The sequence below is a fragment of the Orcinus orca genome, chromosome 15 (genome assembly GCF_937001465.1).
Source record: "Orcinus orca chromosome 15, mOrcOrc1.1, whole genome shotgun sequence".
NCBI classification, from domain to species: domain Eukaryota; kingdom Metazoa; phylum Chordata; class Mammalia; order Artiodactyla; family Delphinidae; genus Orcinus; species Orcinus orca.
In genome coordinates this window covers 38,425,049-38,443,814 of record NC_064573.1, presented here as the reverse complement: position 1 = coordinate 38,443,814, position 18,766 = coordinate 38,425,049, and the positions used below count along the sequence as shown (strand labels likewise).

Here is an 18,766-nt window from a genome sequence, read left to right as displayed (position 1 = left end):
ATCAAGGGCCTTCCCTGAGGATCTCAGGGACTCCAGCTGACTGAGGATTTATGGTAGATGGTAGATCTGTAACACATCTCTTCTGAAAATAGAATACCCAAAACTCTGTATGACTTCCATACAGAGTAGGCCAAATACAATTTATCAACTAAGGAAAATGTAATTAGGAACCTTTCAAATGAAAGGACCAGTCTTGGAAGGGGCAGCTGCCTCATCATGCAGCCTTATTCAGCCTTTATTTTGACATCGAAATTGATCAACACTAAACAATGGAAAACCCATAATGTCAGGCTAAACATAAGCCAATTCTAAGTCAGTTAAATATGAGTGTGCCTCCAGCTGCCAGTTGTAAACCTCAGGGCGGGGAGGTCACTGGTCCTCCTTGAGCCTTGTGTGTTTCACAGAGAACATCCACCAAATCCACTCAGAAGTTTGGCAGTTTGCTCCTTGGCATCCAGTCTACAAGGAGTCACTGGTTATTCTCTGTAGAGGCCCTTTGATGAGTTGAGACTAAGACCCTGATGCTCAGGGAGAGCTCATCCTGACAGCTACCCCTTGCGCCGGGTTCCGTTAATGCCTTGCTGTGGGGCCTCTACAGAGGTATGTCCCTGCAGATTTGCGGGATTATTTTACCTAATTTGCATCACTGGAATTTGCATTTTCCTATGCTCAGTAATTCCTTTTCCAGCTCTGATCCGCTCCTTATGCTGGGAAAAGCTGAGCTCTCAACATGCCACCTGCATTTTGTAGTTTGCACCATTTCTCAGACACCTCATGAGGGTGGGCCTCTCCTCCCCCCACCTCCTCTTACGAGGTCCCCTATCTGCCTGACTTTCCAGGTCAGTGCCTGTGTCATCTTCAGGTCAGTCCCTGGCAGCCCCTAGATTTTCCCTGCCCTGGCGGCCAGCCAGCCAGGGCACTTCAGCAGGAGTAGGACGGGGCCAAGTGTCCGTGAGCGCTGTGACTCTTCTGGGAGTCCTTCGGGGGAAGGAGGCCTGTGGCCTGACTGCCACGTGCCTGGTTGCTAACACCGCCTTCTCTTCTTGTCCCTTCGCCTCTGGTCTGCCGGCGCCGCTGCAGTGCGGAGGACCCTGAAGAGCGGCCTGACTCCGGAAGAAGCCAGAGCCCTGGGCCTGGTGGGCACCTCAGAGCTGCAGCTGTGACCCCCTGGTGCCCTAAGGTGTGTGCCCGTGCAGAGTGCAAGCTCCTGCTGGAAGGAACCCCTCCGGTGGGAGGTGAGGAGACTCTGACACCCAAAGGTTCTGAAAGGGGTGCCCATGCCTAGGTGTCACCGAGTGACTTGCGTAGCCCGCTGTGCACTGACATGGATCTTGGAGTCCCCTTCACAGACTTTCTTCATCATGTCAGCTGTGTTTCTCTTGTTTCCTTGACACCTGGCTTAGTAGTTCCAAAGCGTGACACCTTTTCTGTGCAAGGAACAGCCCTTTTAAGGAGCAAATCACTTCTGTCACAGTTACTATGGTCATGAGGCAGTTTGATTAGGTTCACAGACTGGGTCTCTCCCTAACACCAGAATATCCAGATGTAAACTCCGAAATTGTACACAAAAGAAAACACAGGTTGTCTACCAGTTGTGGATTTTAGATGTACTAAATGTTTATACAAATTCAGAAATGTACACCATGTTTCAAATACTAAATAAATAGAGTTTAATGCCATAACTGGAAATTTTCATTCTCCTGGTGCAGGACTTTAAACGCCTCCATAGGCTAGCCCCCTTCTGAATCAGCAAAACCTTTTCTCGGGTTCATCAGAAGGACCGTGGCTCGGAATGGCCTCCAGGCCCTTTGGGTTTCCTTTTTTTTTGTTGTTAATTGAGTGAGAAGCACTGACATGTGCTCTTTGTAACTCCAGATTAATTAGGCATCAATCTTTGTGGCAGTACAAGTTAGCAATAACCTCACGTGTATTGCCTTACCCGTGTGCTTTGTTTTTGCTCCTTCGTGATGTAGAAACAAAAATTAGAGTAGCATTTTAAAAATCTGAACTGTTCTGTAACTCATCCACTTGCTTGTTATGTAAAAATTCATTTTCTCAAAAAAATTTACTAAGTCACCAAAACAAAATGAAAATTTAAAGCTTTGCCTACAGAGAACTTCAGAAGTGTTGTCCTGGGCACTCAGGTGCAGGTCATCAGCAGCTCAGGTGTCCAGAGGGCAAGGCGCTGTGAGGAGCTCTCAGCAACCGCAGAGCCACGCTGAGAGGCCTGATGCCCAGGTGGTGGCCAAGCCCTCCACAGAGACCCTCAGCCCAGGGTCACATGGCTCCCTGTGAAGAAACTCTGCCTCTGAAAATAGGGAAGGGTCAACAATTGCAGCAGGTATTCAATGGGGGCAGTGCCAAAAGATCATCAGGTCACCAATTCTATCTGTGCCTTTTAAAAAATTAATTAATTAATTAATTTTTTGGCCGCGTTGGGTCTTCGTTGCTGTCCGCGGGCTTTCTCTAGTTGCAGCGAGTGGGGGCTGCTATTCGTTGCGGTGCGCGGGCTTCTCATTGTGGTGGCTTCTCTTGTTGTGGAGCACGGGCTCTAGGCATGCGAACTTAAGTAGTTGTGGCACTCAGGCTCAGTAGTTGTGGCTCGTGGGCTCTAGAGCGCAGGCTCAGTAGTTGTGGCACACGGGCTTAGTTGCTCCGTGGCATGTGGGATCTTCCCGGACCAGGGCTCGAACCTGTGTGCCTTGCATTGGCAGGCAGATTCTTAACCACCATGCCACCAGGGAAGTCCCCTGTGCCTCACTTTCAAAACCTCTGTGACTGTGCATTCCTGAATCTGGGCAAATGTGATTTAGAGACAGGATGCAGTCCTGTAGTCTAAAGAGCTGAAGATAATATATTCACCCCACAGGCTTCTGTGACTGTTCCCCCCCCACCCCATCTTCTGCATCTCCACTATCAGGGAGACAGGGAGCTCTTTCAAGCGGGCATTTGTCAAATAATACATGATGCATGTGAGCCCCCCAGTCTGGAACCTACAAGAGTTAGGTCTGTATATTCCAGACAGTTGAGTTTATTTAATCACTTTATTGAAAAGGGTGCATAGAGTATCAATGTTTATTTCCTTATGGTTCTAAATAACGTATAATATTCTGCATGTGGTTTAGTGGTTTATGAGAGCCTCGGCACTGAATATGAACATGGAATATCTGTATCACTGGGGATTGTGATGGGCAAACAGAAGGAAGACGCATTTTTTTTTTTTCACCATTTAGTGAACAAATACTTTGATGCCCTTCCGGGGGCCCCTGGTGTTCTGCTGAGAGTTACTGCTTTAGAATAAAAGGTCACATTTGGATGGAAGTGACTGAATAAATCTAATGTTAATTTTATTTTAGGGATTAAAAAATTCTTAGAGGGAGTAAGCTAGGTCAACTAATTTCTTGGTTACAGCTAGGTAAAGCGTGTCTCTTTTTATTGGGAATTGGTTTAGTAGTTTTTAGTGAATCTGAAGGATTTTTTTCTATTGCTCACTTCCTCTCTCCTTGTCGCCACTCATTCTGGCTGCCTCTATTAGTGTTTTTAATTCAAGAGGTTAAATTTCTCTAAAAGACTTTTGAGAAGCATTAAAGTGAATGATACTTCACACTTGTGAGACGCTGTTGCTAATTGTGCTGGTCAGCACCATATATATTCTTGTGTCTATTTCTTAATCTGGGTTGAAATTACAAAACTGCTGGTAAAGAAAGGCAAATACTTTAAAGATGCCTGGGTTTTGGTTTCTTTGGAGTCTTAAGGTTTTTACTTTCTATTTAAAAAATAACACTGAGGGATTTGGGGGTGAAGGGGAGGGTGCACAAAGATATACCATGCTTATGGATTGGAAGAATACTGTTAAAACAACTATACTACTCACAACAATCTACAGATTCATTGCAATCCCTATCAAAATAACAATGGCATTTTTCACAGCAGTAAAAAAAATAATTCTAAAATTTGTATGGAAACACAAAAGACACTGAATAGCTAAAACAATCATGAGAAAGAAGAACAAAGTTGGAAGTATCACATGCCCTGATTTCAAACTATACTGCAAAGCTACAGTCATCAAAACAGTATGGTACTGGCACAAAAACAGACACATAGATCAATGGAACAGAAAAGAGAGCCCAGAAATGCCACACTTATATTGTCATAATTAATCTACAACAAAGGAGGCATGAATATACAATGGGGAAAATATAGCATTTTAAATTAATAGTGTTGGGAAAATTGGACAGCTACATGCAAAATAATCAACCTGGACTACTCTCACACCATGCACAAAAATAAATTCAAAATGGATTAAAGATTTAAATGTAAGACCTGAAACCATAAAACTTCTAGAAGAAAACAGGCAGTATGGTCTTTGACTTTTTTTTTTTTTTTTTGTGCTCAGGCAAGGGAAACAGAATAAACAAATGGGACTACATCAAACTAAAAAGCTTTTGCACAGGGAGAGAAACTATGAACAAAATGAAAAGACCACCTACTGAGTGTGGGAAGACATTTGCAAACAATATACCTGATAAGGGATTAATATCCAAAATATCCAAAGAGCTCCTGCAGCTCAACAATAAAAAAAAAAAAAAAAAAAAAAAACCTGATTAAAAAATGGGCAGAGGGGACCTCCATGGTTGTCCAGTGGCTAGGACTCCATGCTTCCAATGCAGGGGGTGCAGGTTCGATCCCTGGTTGGGGAGCTAAGATCCCACAAGCTGCATGGCATGGCCAAAAATAAATAACAGTTTAAAAACATGGGCAGAGGACCTGAATAGACATTTTTCCAAAGAAGACATACAAATGGTCAATAGGCACCTGAAAAGATGCTCAACATCACTAATCATCAGACAAGTGCAAATCAAAACTACAATGAGATATCATCTCATACCTGTCAGGATAACTATTAAAAAAAAGACAACAGGGGCTTCCCTGGTGGCGCAGTGGTTGAGAGTCCTCCTGCCGATGCAGGGGACACGGGTTAGTGACCCGGTCTGGGAAGATCCCACATGCCGCAGAGAGGCTGGGCCTGCGAGCCATGGCCGCTGAGCCTGCGCGTCCGGAGCCTGTGCTCCGCAACGGGAGAGGCCACAACAGTGAGAGGCCCGCATACCGCAAAAAAAAAAAAAAAAAAAAAAAAAAAAGATATACCCTAAAAAAGACAACAAATAAGTATTGGGGAGAATGTGGAGAAAAGGGAAACCTTGTTGCTGGGAATGTAAATAGATGTAGCCACTATGGAAAACAGTATATAGGGTCCTCAAAAAATTAGAAGTAGAACTACCATATGATCTAGCAACTCCACTTCTGGGTATTTATCTGAAGAAAACAAAAACACTAATTAGAAAAGATATATGCACCCCTATGTTTATTGCAGCATTACTTACGATAGCTAAAAATATAGAAGCAACCTAAGTTCCCATCAATAGATGAATGAATAAAGAAGATGTGGTGTGTGTATATATATATATATATATATATATATATATATATATATATATATATGTATGTATATATTCACACACACACACACAATAGAATGTTACTCAGCCATAAAAAAAGAATGAAATCTTGCCAATTGTGACAACATGGATGGACCTAGAGGGTATTATGCTAAGTAAAATAAGTTAGAGAATGACAAATACCATATGATTTTACTTTAATGTGAAATCTATACATGAAAACAAATAAACAAACAAAACAGAAACAGACTCATAGATACAGAGAACAAACAGGTGTTTGACAGAGGGGAAGGAGTTGGGGGAAGGAGAGAGATAGGTGAGGGAAATTAAGAGGTACAAACTTCCAGTTATAAAATAAATGAGTCACAGGTATGAAATATACAGTGTGGGGAATATAGTCAATAATTACATAATATTTTTGTATGGTGACAGATGGTAACTAGACTTGTGATCATTTTGAAATGTATAGAAATATTGAATCACTGTGTTGTACACTAGGAAAAAACTAACATGGTGTTATAGGCCAATTATACTTCAAAACAAACTCTTAGAAAAAGAGATCAGATTTGTGGTTACCAGAGGCAGCAGGTGGGGGGAGGAGGAATTGGATGAAGGCAGTCAAAAGGTACAAACTTCCAGATAAGGTAAATAAGTCCTAGGGATGTAACGTACATGATAAATATAATTAACACTGCTATATATTATATATGAAGTTGTTAAGAGAGTAAATCCTACGAATTCTTATCACAAGAAAAAAATACTTTTTTTCTGTTTCTTTAATTTTGCATCTATATGAGAGGATGGATGTTCACTAAACTTACTGTGTAATCATTTCATGATGTATGTAAGTCAAATCATTAGGCTGTATACTTTAAACATACACAGGGCTATATGTCAATTATATCTAAATAAAACTGGAAGAAAATAAAGATATTCCACAGAGGATTGGTGCAGCACATTAAAGGTATGGCACTAAATCCACCACGAGGTAAGTAGGACACCTTCTGTTCCTCTGTGAGCGGCAGGCTTTCTTGGACTGCGATAGGTCACTGCAGTACTTGGACTATTCAGTTGGCCTAGCTAAGCAGAGGCCTTGGCTATTGCTCTTTCAGAAAACAGACCAGAAGTCTCATTTTCCTTCAGAGAGACCCTGCCTAGAAATGCTTTTTAACCCTGTGCTGCTTTCTGGGAGGGGGGTTCCACAGGGTGACAGCCAGACACTTCTGGGCACGGCAGTGGGCTAGGAGACAGAAGCAGTCACCCCTTCCAAAAAACATTTGAATTGAGTACCCAATGGAAAAATTATATTTTTGTAAACCCCAAGTTTCAAATAAGAATCTAAAATGTTGCTATACAGAAAGAGATGGATGCCTGGGCAAGCTTTTGTAGCTGTTCTATCCAGCCTCAGAAAAAAATGGTGTCCTTGATGGTATGCTGATTTAGGTCATTTTGACTGGAGCTCAGCACACAGCAGCTGGTGGTAGACCTGGCTACAGAATTAGAGGAATTCAACCAACATCAGAGCGCTTCTTGGCTCAGAACATTAGGCCTAAGATTGGAAGTGACAAGGGAATAAAGGAGTCCATTCCCAGTGTAAACCATCCTCAGATATGCAGTCTCAGTGGAAAATGGGCTCTGATCTAGAAGCCCGTCAGTAGGTGGTATAAAAAAACAACTTGTCTATCTATGGAAGAAGAACTTGTCCTGAAATTTGTAAAGGTTATAGAAGTTTAAACAACTTCCTAAATCAACATCTGTAAATGGAAGTTCACCTTTGGGTTAAATTAAGCTTTATAAGCTTGTATTTATAGAAGAATGTTGTAAGACTAATTTTTAAATTTGTCTTGTGCTTGATTGAATTTTTCCTATTCTTGATATTATAATATTGAAGGTGATTTCCCATTTTTTTAAATGGCCAAAAACATGATTTGTGAGGATGGTAATTAAGGTCACAGCAGTCTGTTTTAGAATCACATGTTTAAAGGAAAAGTTTTTCTTATTAAGTTGTTCAACAAGCCTATATTCTAGAATCCCAACACTCTGTCTAGAACCTGTGTGGCCATGGTCTAGAGCCACCTATGGGAGCAGGTGTGCCTCAGGAACCCCCAGAGATTTAAACAGAGATCCTCAAGTGCAATCTGTGTCTCCATCTCTCCCAAGGGATGACCTCATTTAAAGAAAAAACAGTTTAAAGGTATAAAGTTGGGAACTGGAGCCTTGGTAAAGGTAAGCTGTTTTCCCAGAGGTTTAATCTTGCCCTTAATAGATTGTCCCTCACTGTGCAGCTTTTGCTTGAGGGACGAGGTGTCTGTGTTGGTCTTGAACTATTCTGAGGGCTGTTTGTGTCCCTGCTCTGGTTGCTCTCCGAGGTATTCTTTGCCACTCTTCATGCTGTGAAAAAAGAAAAAGGTAACTGATCTGTAGAGGAAGAGAAAGTGATTTGAGAAATGTGACTTCTTGAGCGATTACGTCTGAACTTGGGAGTGTGTTCTCAGTCAGGCCCACCTGCTTCCTGGGAGGGCAGAGGAGATGAACTGCTTTAAGATGTAGAAAATTTGCACCTTCATTTACCTCAGCTTTCCATGCTGGAGACCGTGCAGAGCCCTAGAGGCTGAGCTGCTCCCGGGCCGTTGGCTACAATGTGGGGCAAAGCCCAGAACCCACACTGGCCACTCTGCAGCCAGAGAAATGGGCCCTTTTCCAAGGTATGCAGTGGCATGCTGACTCATCCCTGGCCTTCCATGTGAGTCAGGGGTTGTAAAAATAAAGGATGAAAGGATGCTGTATCTTATAAAAGTATATTAAATCGAGTAAATGTCCCTGTTCTTTGTTGAATATAGCATGTTATGAAAGGGCTTTGCAGCAGTTATTCTGAGATTTGTTATGTAAAAACAAGGCATGCGTGGTCTAAGACAGGGCTGCCCAATAGAACTGTGATGATGGAAATGTTCTATATGTGCCCTATTCCAATACGGAAGCCACTAGACATACATGATTACGCAACACTTGAAATGTGACTAGAGAGACAAGCAGAATTTTATTTACGTTTAATGGCTACCTGTGGTTAGTCACTACTGTACAGTACTGGATATCACAGGTCTGAGAGATCACATCTTTTTATGTACTTTGTTGCTGTTTATTCATTTTACAAAAAGGAAGTTTTTATGTGAAATTGTGTATAGAATTGCTTTGGACTGCTGTTCTATCAAGAACTTAAGTACAGTGTCTAAGAAGCTATGTCCATTGCCTGCCTACATTGTGCCCTGAGCCTTGAGAGTTCTTGTCCTCAGTGGAGAATTCTGTGATTGATGTTCACTGCCATGAGATACGCACTCTTCTCTCCCTACACACCCCACCTAGAGGATGCGCACTCCCCTCAGCAGAGTCCACATCAAGGCTGTATGCGTGACCCAGTGATATACGCCATGGCCAAGAACACATCTCCAACAGCTAAATCCACCCTGTAATAAAGCTTTACAAAGCATCACTTCGTTCTTGTATTGCTTTCACCATGGTCCTCACTACTGCATTTCACCCTTATCATCTGGGAGGCCTTCTCTCAATATGAGTTTATCCACGTGAGACGAATTGGTTGGATATTGGCAAACATCCAGTTAGATGGCTGCGTTTATTTGAAGTGCTGCCTCTACCAAGGTGGGTATTGGGCAAGGCCTGGGTGTTGGGTGCTATAGGAAACATAAGGATGTGTGCCCACAAACATCCCACTTCTGAAATCACAAACAGAGGGACATTGTCTGATAAAAGATTTCTGAGTCACAGCCAGTGAGTGGCAAGAGGCAGTCTGGGAGAGACTGTTTGGATGCCAAAACATTGGCATAGCAGCAACATATCACATAACAGGGTCTCCTGAGAGAGGTGGTCTCTGAGCTGCCTTGCCTCTAAAATAAAGCACTGGTTGCATTTTGAGGATTTAAAGGAACACTTAAACTAACGGCATTTTCACAACTTTTTTTCTCATTATTTGGTAGTCCGTTCTATTGGTCTATCCTGGATTTAAGTATGTGGCAGCTCCTGATTTAGCACAAAATTATGAATTAAGTTTAATCTAATATTTCATGTGGTTTCACAATAAGCAGCATAGCTTGCACTGGTAAATTAAGGCCCCCATCTCAACTACCACTGAGGACACAGAGGAAACAAGGCAAGATGATTAAAAGTTAACTGAGTGGTACAGGCATGAAGTGCTCCCCCCTCGAGTGGGCTCTCCTTGTGAGCTCAGCTTCTCAGAAGCTTTGAGGTGGAGGTGGACTGGAGCTGGACCTTGGAAGGAAGTCGTGGCACAACTGGCTAGCACTGGCAGGTAGGAAATTATAGGTATAAAGTCACAGAAGGAGAACCCCACTGGTGTTTAGGAAGCAAAGTGAGAGGAGCAGTAGGCAGAGCCAGATGGCTCATGTAGAAAGTTAACGGCTAGAAAGAAAGGTTACAGTCGCGTTACAAAGGAAGAAGGGACTAAACTTTGAGTTCTTACCTGTGTATTTAATCTTCACAGTAACTCCATAATGAAGGCTGATGTGTTAACCAGAGAATGCTTGGTGGGAAAAACAGAATCCAGTCTGCGTTGGCTTAAGCCAAAGGAAATTAATCACAAGATTCCAATTTGGATTGGTACTCTCCCAGTGTCAGTCAACTGTAGTCAAGGAGGCAGAGTTATACTACACAAATATGGCTACCAGGGACCCTATGTATATATAAATGGCTACTGTATTGAACAGAAAAAAAGTTAAGAATACATATTGTAATCTCTAGAGCAACTGCTAAAATATAATGCACAGAAGTATAACTTAAATCAACAGGTAAGTTAAAATGGAATTATTTAAAAATTAAAATTAAAGGGATAAAGAACAGGGGTATAGATAAATATGATTGGTCATAAGCTGATAATTGTTGAAACTGGGTGATGGATACATGAGGATTCATTATACTATTCTATCTTTGTAAATGTTTAAAATTCTCCATAATATAAAGTTTTAAAAATGGATGTATTTCATACAGAAACTAAAAGGTCCCTTGGTTCTTCTGTTCCAGTCATTGTATATGCTTCACTAGATTAAAAACATTTTGAGTTCTTCTCCTGCAATGAAAGCAATACCACCCAGGCCCATTAAGTAGAAAGTTTCAGAGTCAGTGAACATTACTGTCATCATTGTGGTTGATTAAAAGCCCTGATGCTTGGAATCTTTCCTTGCAATTTTGATTTAGTAGGTCTGGAGTGGGATCTATGCATCTTATTTTCTACACACAATTCCAGTGACACTGATGCATGCCCACCTTTGGGGAGCACAGGAATAACCCATATTCTGTGGATTATCCTATGCAAGCTGCCCCTTGCCATGCCTACCCTTGGCTTGGGTCTTCCCTGCTGTAGGATGCAAGCAGCATGACGATGTGGCACTTCACGCAGTCTTACCTACATCAAGGCATCGTGAAGCATCCTGCCATTTATTCTCTTTCTGTAATTCCAGCATAGAGTCTTTTTCCTGGGCAGTTGATTTATAGTAGTGCCTATTGCCATTTTAATTGCTTTAGTTTCAAAACATTAGTATCCTCGTGAGCTTTTTCCCCATGTAACCCACTCAACCTATGCATTGTCTGAAGCCTTTTGCCAGGAATGCTCCCTTCCCCCTTCACCAGGGCCAGCTTCATGGGCATGTGACCTGTGAAGTCACACAGAGCTCCACACTCAGAAGGCCTCACACTTGCTTTAATGCTCTCCTGTTACTGCCTTGAAATTCTTAGTTTTATCTTTGAACTTGTGTTTTGTAAGTCAAGCGTGATGAGACAAGCATACACGTGAGCAGAGGAGATAATGTGCAATATGTGTGTCCACTGTTCCTTACCACCTCTTTCATTTACAGCCATCGTGATTCTTGTGAGCACAGAATTCTAGTGGGCCCACCATACATGAGAGTCCAGGGAGGTTCAGAGTTAAGTACAAGGCAAGCATGTTATGTCTACAACTGAGAAAATGGGGACACAAGGGCCCCAAAAGGTCATACTTTCTATCTGAACCAGACTTGACTTGAATGCAAAAAGAAGGTAATGGCATTCTAAGGAGCATGAATGACCATGGCACCCAAACATTCCCTTTTTTACTCATGTTACTTTCCTGTATTAGCCAACCACTTACGCTGAAATGATGACACAGAAGGAAAACATAGGGCAGCTCAAAATTTCTCTTTCAGTCCTTCCTTAGTCATCGGTAAGTTCAGAGTGTTGATAGAATGTGTACATATCAGGAAGTGAAATATCAGTTGAGCTACTTTTGCGTGTTGTTTCCACTGTTCTGATAAGAATGAAACATATATGCATACAAAGGTATAAAGTAATAATTGTGTAATTTTTGGTGATGCTGTACATGAGTTAAATGCTCTATAGCTGCACTAAAAACTGGAATAGCACAATAGAAAGAGCAATGATAAAATTAACACTAATAATTTAAAGTTCTAATTTTTCCTAGAACAGCATCAAGTAGCAAACAGATAAAACACTGTAACAAGTTGTGAGAGAGACCACAGAAGAAAGGTAAAACAAATTAGTACTTTTTTTTTAAACATCTTTATTGGACTATAATTGCTTTACAATGGTGTGTTAGTTTCTGCTGTATAACAAAGTGAATCAGCTATACATATACATATATCCCCATATCTCCTCCCTCTTGCATCTCCCTCCCACCCTCCCTCTCTAGATGGTCACAAAGCACCGAGCTGATCTCCCTGTGCTACGCAGCTGCTTCCCACTAGCTATCTATTTTACATTTGGTAGTGTATATATGAACATGCCACTCTCTCACTTCGTCCCAGCTTACCCTTCCCCCTCCCTGTGTCCTCAAGTCCATGCTCTACGTCTGCGTCTTTATTCCTGTTGTCCTGCCCCTAGGTTCTTCAGAACCTTTTTTTTTTTTTTAGATCCCATAATATATGTTAGCATATGGTATTTGTTTTTCTCTTTCTGACTTACTTCACTCTGTACGACAGTCTCTAGGTCCATCCACTTCACTACAAATAACTCAATTTCATTTCTTTTTATGGCTGAGTAATATTCCATTGTATATATGTGCCACATCCTCTTTATCAATTCATTTGCTAATGGACACTTAGGTTGCTTCCATGTCCTGGCTATTGTAAACAGAGCTGCAATGAACACTGTGGTACATGACTCTTTTTGAATTATGGTTTTCTCAGGGTATATGCCCAGTAGTGGGACTGGTGGGTCGTATGGTAGTTCTATTTTGTTTTTAAGGAACCTCCATACTGTTCTCCATAGTGGCTGTATCCATTTACATTCCCACCAACAGTGCAAGAGGGTTCCCTTTTCTCCACACCCTCTCCAGCATTTACTGTTTCTAGATTTTTTTGATGATGGCCATTCTGACTGGTGAGAGGTGATACCTCATTGTAGTTTTGATTTGCATTTCTCTAATGATTAGTGATGTTGAGCATCCTTTCATGTAATCAGTATATCTTCTTTGGAGAAATGTCAATTTAAGTCTTCTGCCCATTTTTGGATTGGGTTGTTTGCTTTTTGGATATTGAGCTGCATGAGCTGCTTGTATATTTTGGAGATTAATCCTTTTGTCAGTTCCTTCATTTGCAAATATTTTCTCCCATTCTGAGTGCTGTCTTTTCGTCTTGTTTATGGTTTCCTTTGCTGTGCAAAAGCTTTTAAGTTTCATTAGGTCCCATTTGTTTACTTTTGTTTTTATTTCCATTTGTCTAAGAGGTGGGTCAAAAAGGATCTTACTGTTGATTTACGTCATAGAGTGTTCTGCTATGTTTTCCTCTAAGACTTTTATAGTGGCTTGCCTTACATTTAGGTCTTTAATCCATTTTGAGTTTATTTTTGTGTATGGTGTTAGGGAGTGTTCTAACTTCATTCTTTTACATGTAGTTGTCCAGTTTTCCCAGTGCCACTTATTGAGGAGGCTGTCTTTCCTCCATTGTATATTCTTGCCTCCTTTATCAAAGATAAGGTGACCATATGTGCATAGGTTTATCTCTGGGCTTCTATCCTGTTCCATTGATCTATATTTCTGTTTTGGGGCCAGTACTATACTGTCTTGATTACTGTAACTTTGTAATATAGTGTGACGTCTGGGAGCCTGATTCCTCCAGCTCCGTTTTTCTTTCTCAAGATTGCTTTGGCTATTCGGGCTCTTTTGTTTTTCCATACAAATTGTGCAACTTTTTGTTCTAGTTCTGAAAATGTGAAAAATGCCATTGGTAGTTTGATAGGGATTGCATCGAATCTGTAGATTGCTTTGGGTAGTAGAGTCATTTTCACAATGTTGATTCTTCCAATCCAAGAACATGGTATATCTCTCCATCTGTTTGTATCATCTTTCTTTCATCAGTGTCCTAATAGTTTTCTGCATACAGGTCTTTTGTCTCCTTAGGTAGGTTTATTTCTAGGTATTTTCTTTTTGTTGCAATGGTAAATGGGAATGTTTCCTTAATTTCTCTTTCAGATTTTTCATCATTAGTGTATAGGAATGCAAGGGATTTCTGTGCATTAATTTTGTATCCTGCAACTTTACCAAATTCATTGATTAGCTCTAGTAGTTTTCTGGTAGTATCTTTAGGATTCTCTATGTATAGTATCATGTCATCTGCAAACAGTGACAGCTTTACTTCTTCTTTTCCGAGTTGGAGTCCTTTTATTTATTTTTCTTCTCTGATTGCTGTGGCTAAAACTTCCAAGACTATGTTGAATAATAGTTGCGAGTGTGGGCACCTTTGTCTTGTTCCTGATCTTAGAGGAAATGGTTTGTTTTTCACCATTGAGAACAATGTTGGCTTTGGGTTTGTCATATATGACCTTTATTATGTTGAGGTAAGTTCCCTCTAAGCCTACTTTCTGGAGGTTTTTTTTTTTTTTTTATCATAAATGGGTGTTGAATTTTGTCAAAAGCTTTTTCTGCATCTATTGAGATGATGGTTTTTCTCCTTCAATTTGTTAATATGGTTTATCACATTGATTAATTTGTGTATACTGAAGAATCCTTGCATTTCTGTGATAAACTGCATTTGATCAGGGTGTATGATCCTTTTAATGTGCTGTTGGATTCTGTTTGCTTTATTTTGTTGAGGAGTTTTGCATCTATGTTCATCAGTAATATTGGCCTGTAGTTTTCTTTCGTTGTGACATCTTTGTCTGGTTTTGGTACCAGGGTGATGGTAGCCTCATAGAATGAGTTTGGGAGTGTTCCTCCCTCTGCTGTATTTTGGAAGAGTTTGAAAAGGATAGGTGTTAGCTCCTCTCTAAATGTTTGATAGAATTCGCCTGTGAAGGCATCTGGTACTTGGCTTTTGTTTGCTGGAAGATTTTTAATCACAGTTCCAGTTTCAGTGCTTGTGACCGGTCTCTTTATATTTTCTATTTCTTCCTGGTTCAGTCTTGGAAGGTTGTGCTTTTCTAAGAATTTGTCCATTTCTTCCCGGTTGTCCATTTTATTGGCATATAGTTGCTTGTAGTAATCTCTTAAGATCCTTTGTATTTCTGCAGTGTCAGTTGTTACTTCTCCTTCTATTGATTTGAGTCTTCTCCCTTTTTTCTTGATGAGTCTGGCTAATGGTTTATCAATTTTGTTTATCTTCTCAAAGAACCAGCTTCTAGTTTTATTGATCTTTGCTATCATTTCCTTCATTTCTTTTTCATTTATTTCTGATCTGATCTTTATGATTTCTTTCCTTCTGCTAACTTTGTGGGTTTCTTGTTCTTCTTTCTCTAACTGCTTTAAGTGTAAGGTTAGGTTGAGATTTTTCTTGTTTCTTGAGGTAGGATTGTATTACTATAAAATTCCCTCTTAGAACTGCTTTTGCTGCATTCCATAGGTTTTCCGTCATTGTGTTTTCATTGTCATTTGTTTCTCGGTATTTTTTGATTTTCTCTTTGATTTCTTCAGTGATCTCTTGGTTATTTAGTGGTGTATTTTTTAGCCTCCATGTATTTTTATTTTTTACAGATTTTTTCCTATAATTGATATCTAGTCTCATAGCTTTGTGGTCAGGAAAGATACTTGATGTGATTTCAATTTTCTTAAATTTACCAAGGTTTTGTTTGTGACCCAAGATATCTATCCTGGAGAATGTTCCACAAGAACTTGAGAAGAAAGTGTATTCAGTTGATTTTGGATGCAATGTCCTATAAATATCAATTAAGTCCATCTTGTTTAATGTGTCATTTAAAGCTTGTGTTTCCTTATTTATATTTTCATTTTGGATTATCTGTCCATTGGTGAAAGTGGGGTGTTAAAGTCCCGTACTGTTATTGTGTTAATATCGATTTCCCCTTTTATGGCTGTTAGCAGTTTCCTTATGTACTGAGGTACTCCTATATTGGGTGCATAAATATTTACAACTGTTATATCTTCTTCTTGGATTTATCCCTTGATCATTATGTAGTGGCTTTGTCTCTTGTAATAGTCTTTATTTTAAAGTCTATTTTGTCTAATATTAGAATTGCTACTCCATATTAGTACTTTTTTTTTTTTTTTTTGCCATACGCGGGCCTCTCGTTGTGGCCTCTCCCATTGCGGAGCACAGGCTCCGGATGTGCAGGCTCAGCGGCCACGGCTCATGGGCCCAGCCACTCTGCGGCATGTGGGATCTTCCCAGACCGGGGCACGAACCCGTGTCCCCTGCATCAGCAGGTGAACTCTCATGCGCCACCAAGGAAGTCCAGTACTTTTAATGGTACTGTTTATCTGAGTTTTGGAGAAAAGGCCCCACATTTTCATTCTGCACTGGGTCCTATATATTGGGTAGCCATTCCCGCTCTTGGGTGCTCTGCTCCTCCTGAGGCAGGTCTCAAATCTTTCCTTGTTGGAACCCCCTTCTGTCTACAGCCCTCTGGGGAGTCCACCTGATTGTCACTGATTTGAAGGCCACCACTGTTTCGTGGCTCCTCTGCTGCTTCATTTATGAAATCCAGAGCTGGACCAGGACTTAAGAAATAATTCAGGGGCTCCATGATCTCTAGAGGAAGGACACCTGCCACAGTGGAAGATGGCACAACTTCTCAATCCCCTTCTAACCCTGACTTGGGGAAGCAGCCAAATGCTGGAATCTCTTATCTGGCACTGCTCGTTCTCTCTTTGATGAGTTGTGGCAGAAAAATGCTTCTGGAAGACTAAACCTCAGCTATTATCCTTGACAACTTGGTTCCTCTCTATTCTTTTCTGCTACCCAATGAATTGTTAAGCAATTGTGAGTAGGTAGAGCAGGTGGAGGCTCTTGTCAGCAGTGACTGATCTCATCAAAACTCTGCATGAAGAGTCCGGGCAAAGCAATGCTTGGGAGATTTTATTTTGTTTTGGTTTTAATGGTACAGCAGAATCACCTCTTCTTTTAAAAACAAGTGAGAAAGATAATTTTGGCAAATGTGCAAATATCACATCACAAAACTGGAAACAAGAAGCTTTATAGGAAACCGATGAAGATGAGAAACTATAGGAAACTGAAAATGAGCAACGCAAGATCTTTGTGGTGAAGGATATAAAGAACATAAAAATGTATAGTCAAGGTTTTTCATGGAACATTATAACCCATCAAATTAAGGTATCAATATTCTCTAACAAAATTAACTGATCTGAGGAAGGATAATGCAAAAGTATTCTAATGCAGTGCTGCCCAATAGAACTTTCTGTGATGATAGAAATGTTTGATCATCTCTGTGCTAATACAGAATCCACTAGCCACATGAATACTCCCATTGTGGCTAATATAACTGAGGAACTGAATTTTTAACATGGCTTAAATTTAGCTGCTTTAAAAAGTGGCTACCAATTGAGCAGCATAGTTGTAATGCTTCATAGGTCAAAACCAGTGGTTTCTATGGGGGACTTCTCTACTGCTGAGGGGGTAGGGGGTTGGAGTAGAAAGAGAAGAAAGCTCTTAACAGATCTTCTTAGTCACTTACACAGCACCTTACATTCTCCACAGCTTCCAGAATCAGTAGGTGGTACAACCTGCTGTAAGCGGTATGAGGGAAGGATTCTTGGGGAGACCTGAGTATGCTTTTCCAAGTCCTGGCTCAAGCCAATGGCAGTAAAAAAGGCCTAGGATTTTGTCACTCAGATGGGGAGGGGACTATGGTTCCACACACAGAATCTGAGGCTTGGGCCACGCCTGGGGCACCTGTGCATGGAAATCATCGCTGTGGGGCTGGCAGGGAGCTGGAGGTGGGGCGCTCATTTTCGGACAGGGTTTCCAGAGCCAGAGGAGGATTTAGTGGTGGAAGGAGGACCTGCAGGCCCTTTCTGGCCACCTGCAGGCTGAACAGACCCTTTCTTTTTGGGGATTAAGGTCTTATTCTTGCTCTTGAACACTTTGCTGGGATCCAGCTTGTTCACAAAGGAGTCGGTCTCTTCCGTGAGTAGGTTTGTGTTGTAGGTGATGGGTTTATACATGTTGAACCATTGCTGTAAGGCAGAATTAGGAGAGAGGGTCACAATTCAAAGGAGAGGAGTATGTGTTTACGCTCTTCAGGGGAGCTACAGGGGTAGAGAGCTGGGGAGATGAGGCAGAGTAAAAGACTTCAGGAAAAACTGCCTCTAAAATCTATTAGCACTTCCTTTAGGTAAAAGGGAAGACACACATTGCTTTATGGGGTCTCATAACCTTTAAACATGAGGACTAAGAATCTGAGTAAATGCGCTTCCTTCTAACCTAGTATGCACTGAGCCTGGTATGCTAGGTCCCAAATCATCAGGGTACAGTGTCCTAATTGTTCTGCCTCCAAACCAGCCGCTGCCCATCAGGTGGACTTGGTAGCATCCTTCCCACAGGGAAGGAGCAGACAGAGGCCAGAGCAGGCCTCTACTGAGGGAAGTTGCCTGCTCTCTTCCCTACAGGCTTTCTGGGCAGCTGAGGGCAAAGGGCATCTACATTTATTTTCATTGATCACAACCACCCACTATGTTGCCTGGATGTATGTCACTGTCATGTGACATTTGAGGAAAGTGAGGTCCACTTGATGAATACATTCATCGAGTCCCTCATTTTTTGCCACCCAGTCAAAAGTTCTTCTAGACACACCTGGTGTTCTCAAACCAGGCAGTATATCAGCATTACCTGACATCTGTATGTTTAAAATGGTGTCTGGATCTATAATATAAATGAGGCACAGCCATACTTTGAAATACTCTATATCATTGAAAAAGATAGTTCTCTCTATATATTGATAGGGAATGAGCTCCAACATGGAGTTAAGTGAAAAGAAGGTGCAGAACAATGTGAATAGTATATCGCACTTGTGATTTAGAGAAAAGGAACCAAAAACTGTAT

At 41.1% G+C, this 18,766-nt stretch overlaps 2 protein-coding genes and 1 long non-coding RNA gene across 4 annotated transcripts in view; 1 reads left to right on the top strand and 2 right to left on the bottom strand.

The window, feature by feature from the left end:
- Window positions 1-5,143, top strand: part of FHOD3 (formin homology 2 domain containing 3) — a 505,940-nt gene extending 500,797 nt beyond the window's left edge. The window contains exon 29 of the mRNA XM_049697949.1: window positions 1,081-5,143. Coding sequence (XP_049553906.1) covers window positions 1,081-1,163 — 83 coding nt within the window. The 3' untranslated portion in view covers window positions 1,164-5,143. The remainder of the gene's footprint in view (window positions 1-1,080) is intronic.
- Window positions 5,144-5,641: 498 nt separating this feature from the next.
- Window positions 5,642-12,159, bottom strand: LOC125961248 (uncharacterized). The gene is made up of 2 exons (XR_007471686.1): window positions 9,952-12,159; window positions 5,642-7,850 (listed from the first exon to the last, which is right to left on the bottom strand). It is a non-coding gene; the product is annotated as an uncharacterized LOC125961248 (long non-coding RNA).
- A 4,609-nt stretch (window positions 12,160-16,768) lies between these two features.
- Window positions 16,769-18,766, bottom strand: part of TPGS2 (tubulin polyglutamylase complex subunit 2) — a 55,070-nt gene continuing 53,072 nt past the window's right edge. For both annotated transcript variants that reach the window (XM_004283445.4, XM_033412334.2), the window contains one exon: window positions 16,769-17,901. In XM_004283445.4, the coding sequence (XP_004283493.1) occupies window positions 17,671-17,901 (231 nt within the window). In that variant the 3' untranslated portion in view covers window positions 16,769-17,670. The remainder of the gene's footprint in view (window positions 17,902-18,766) is intronic.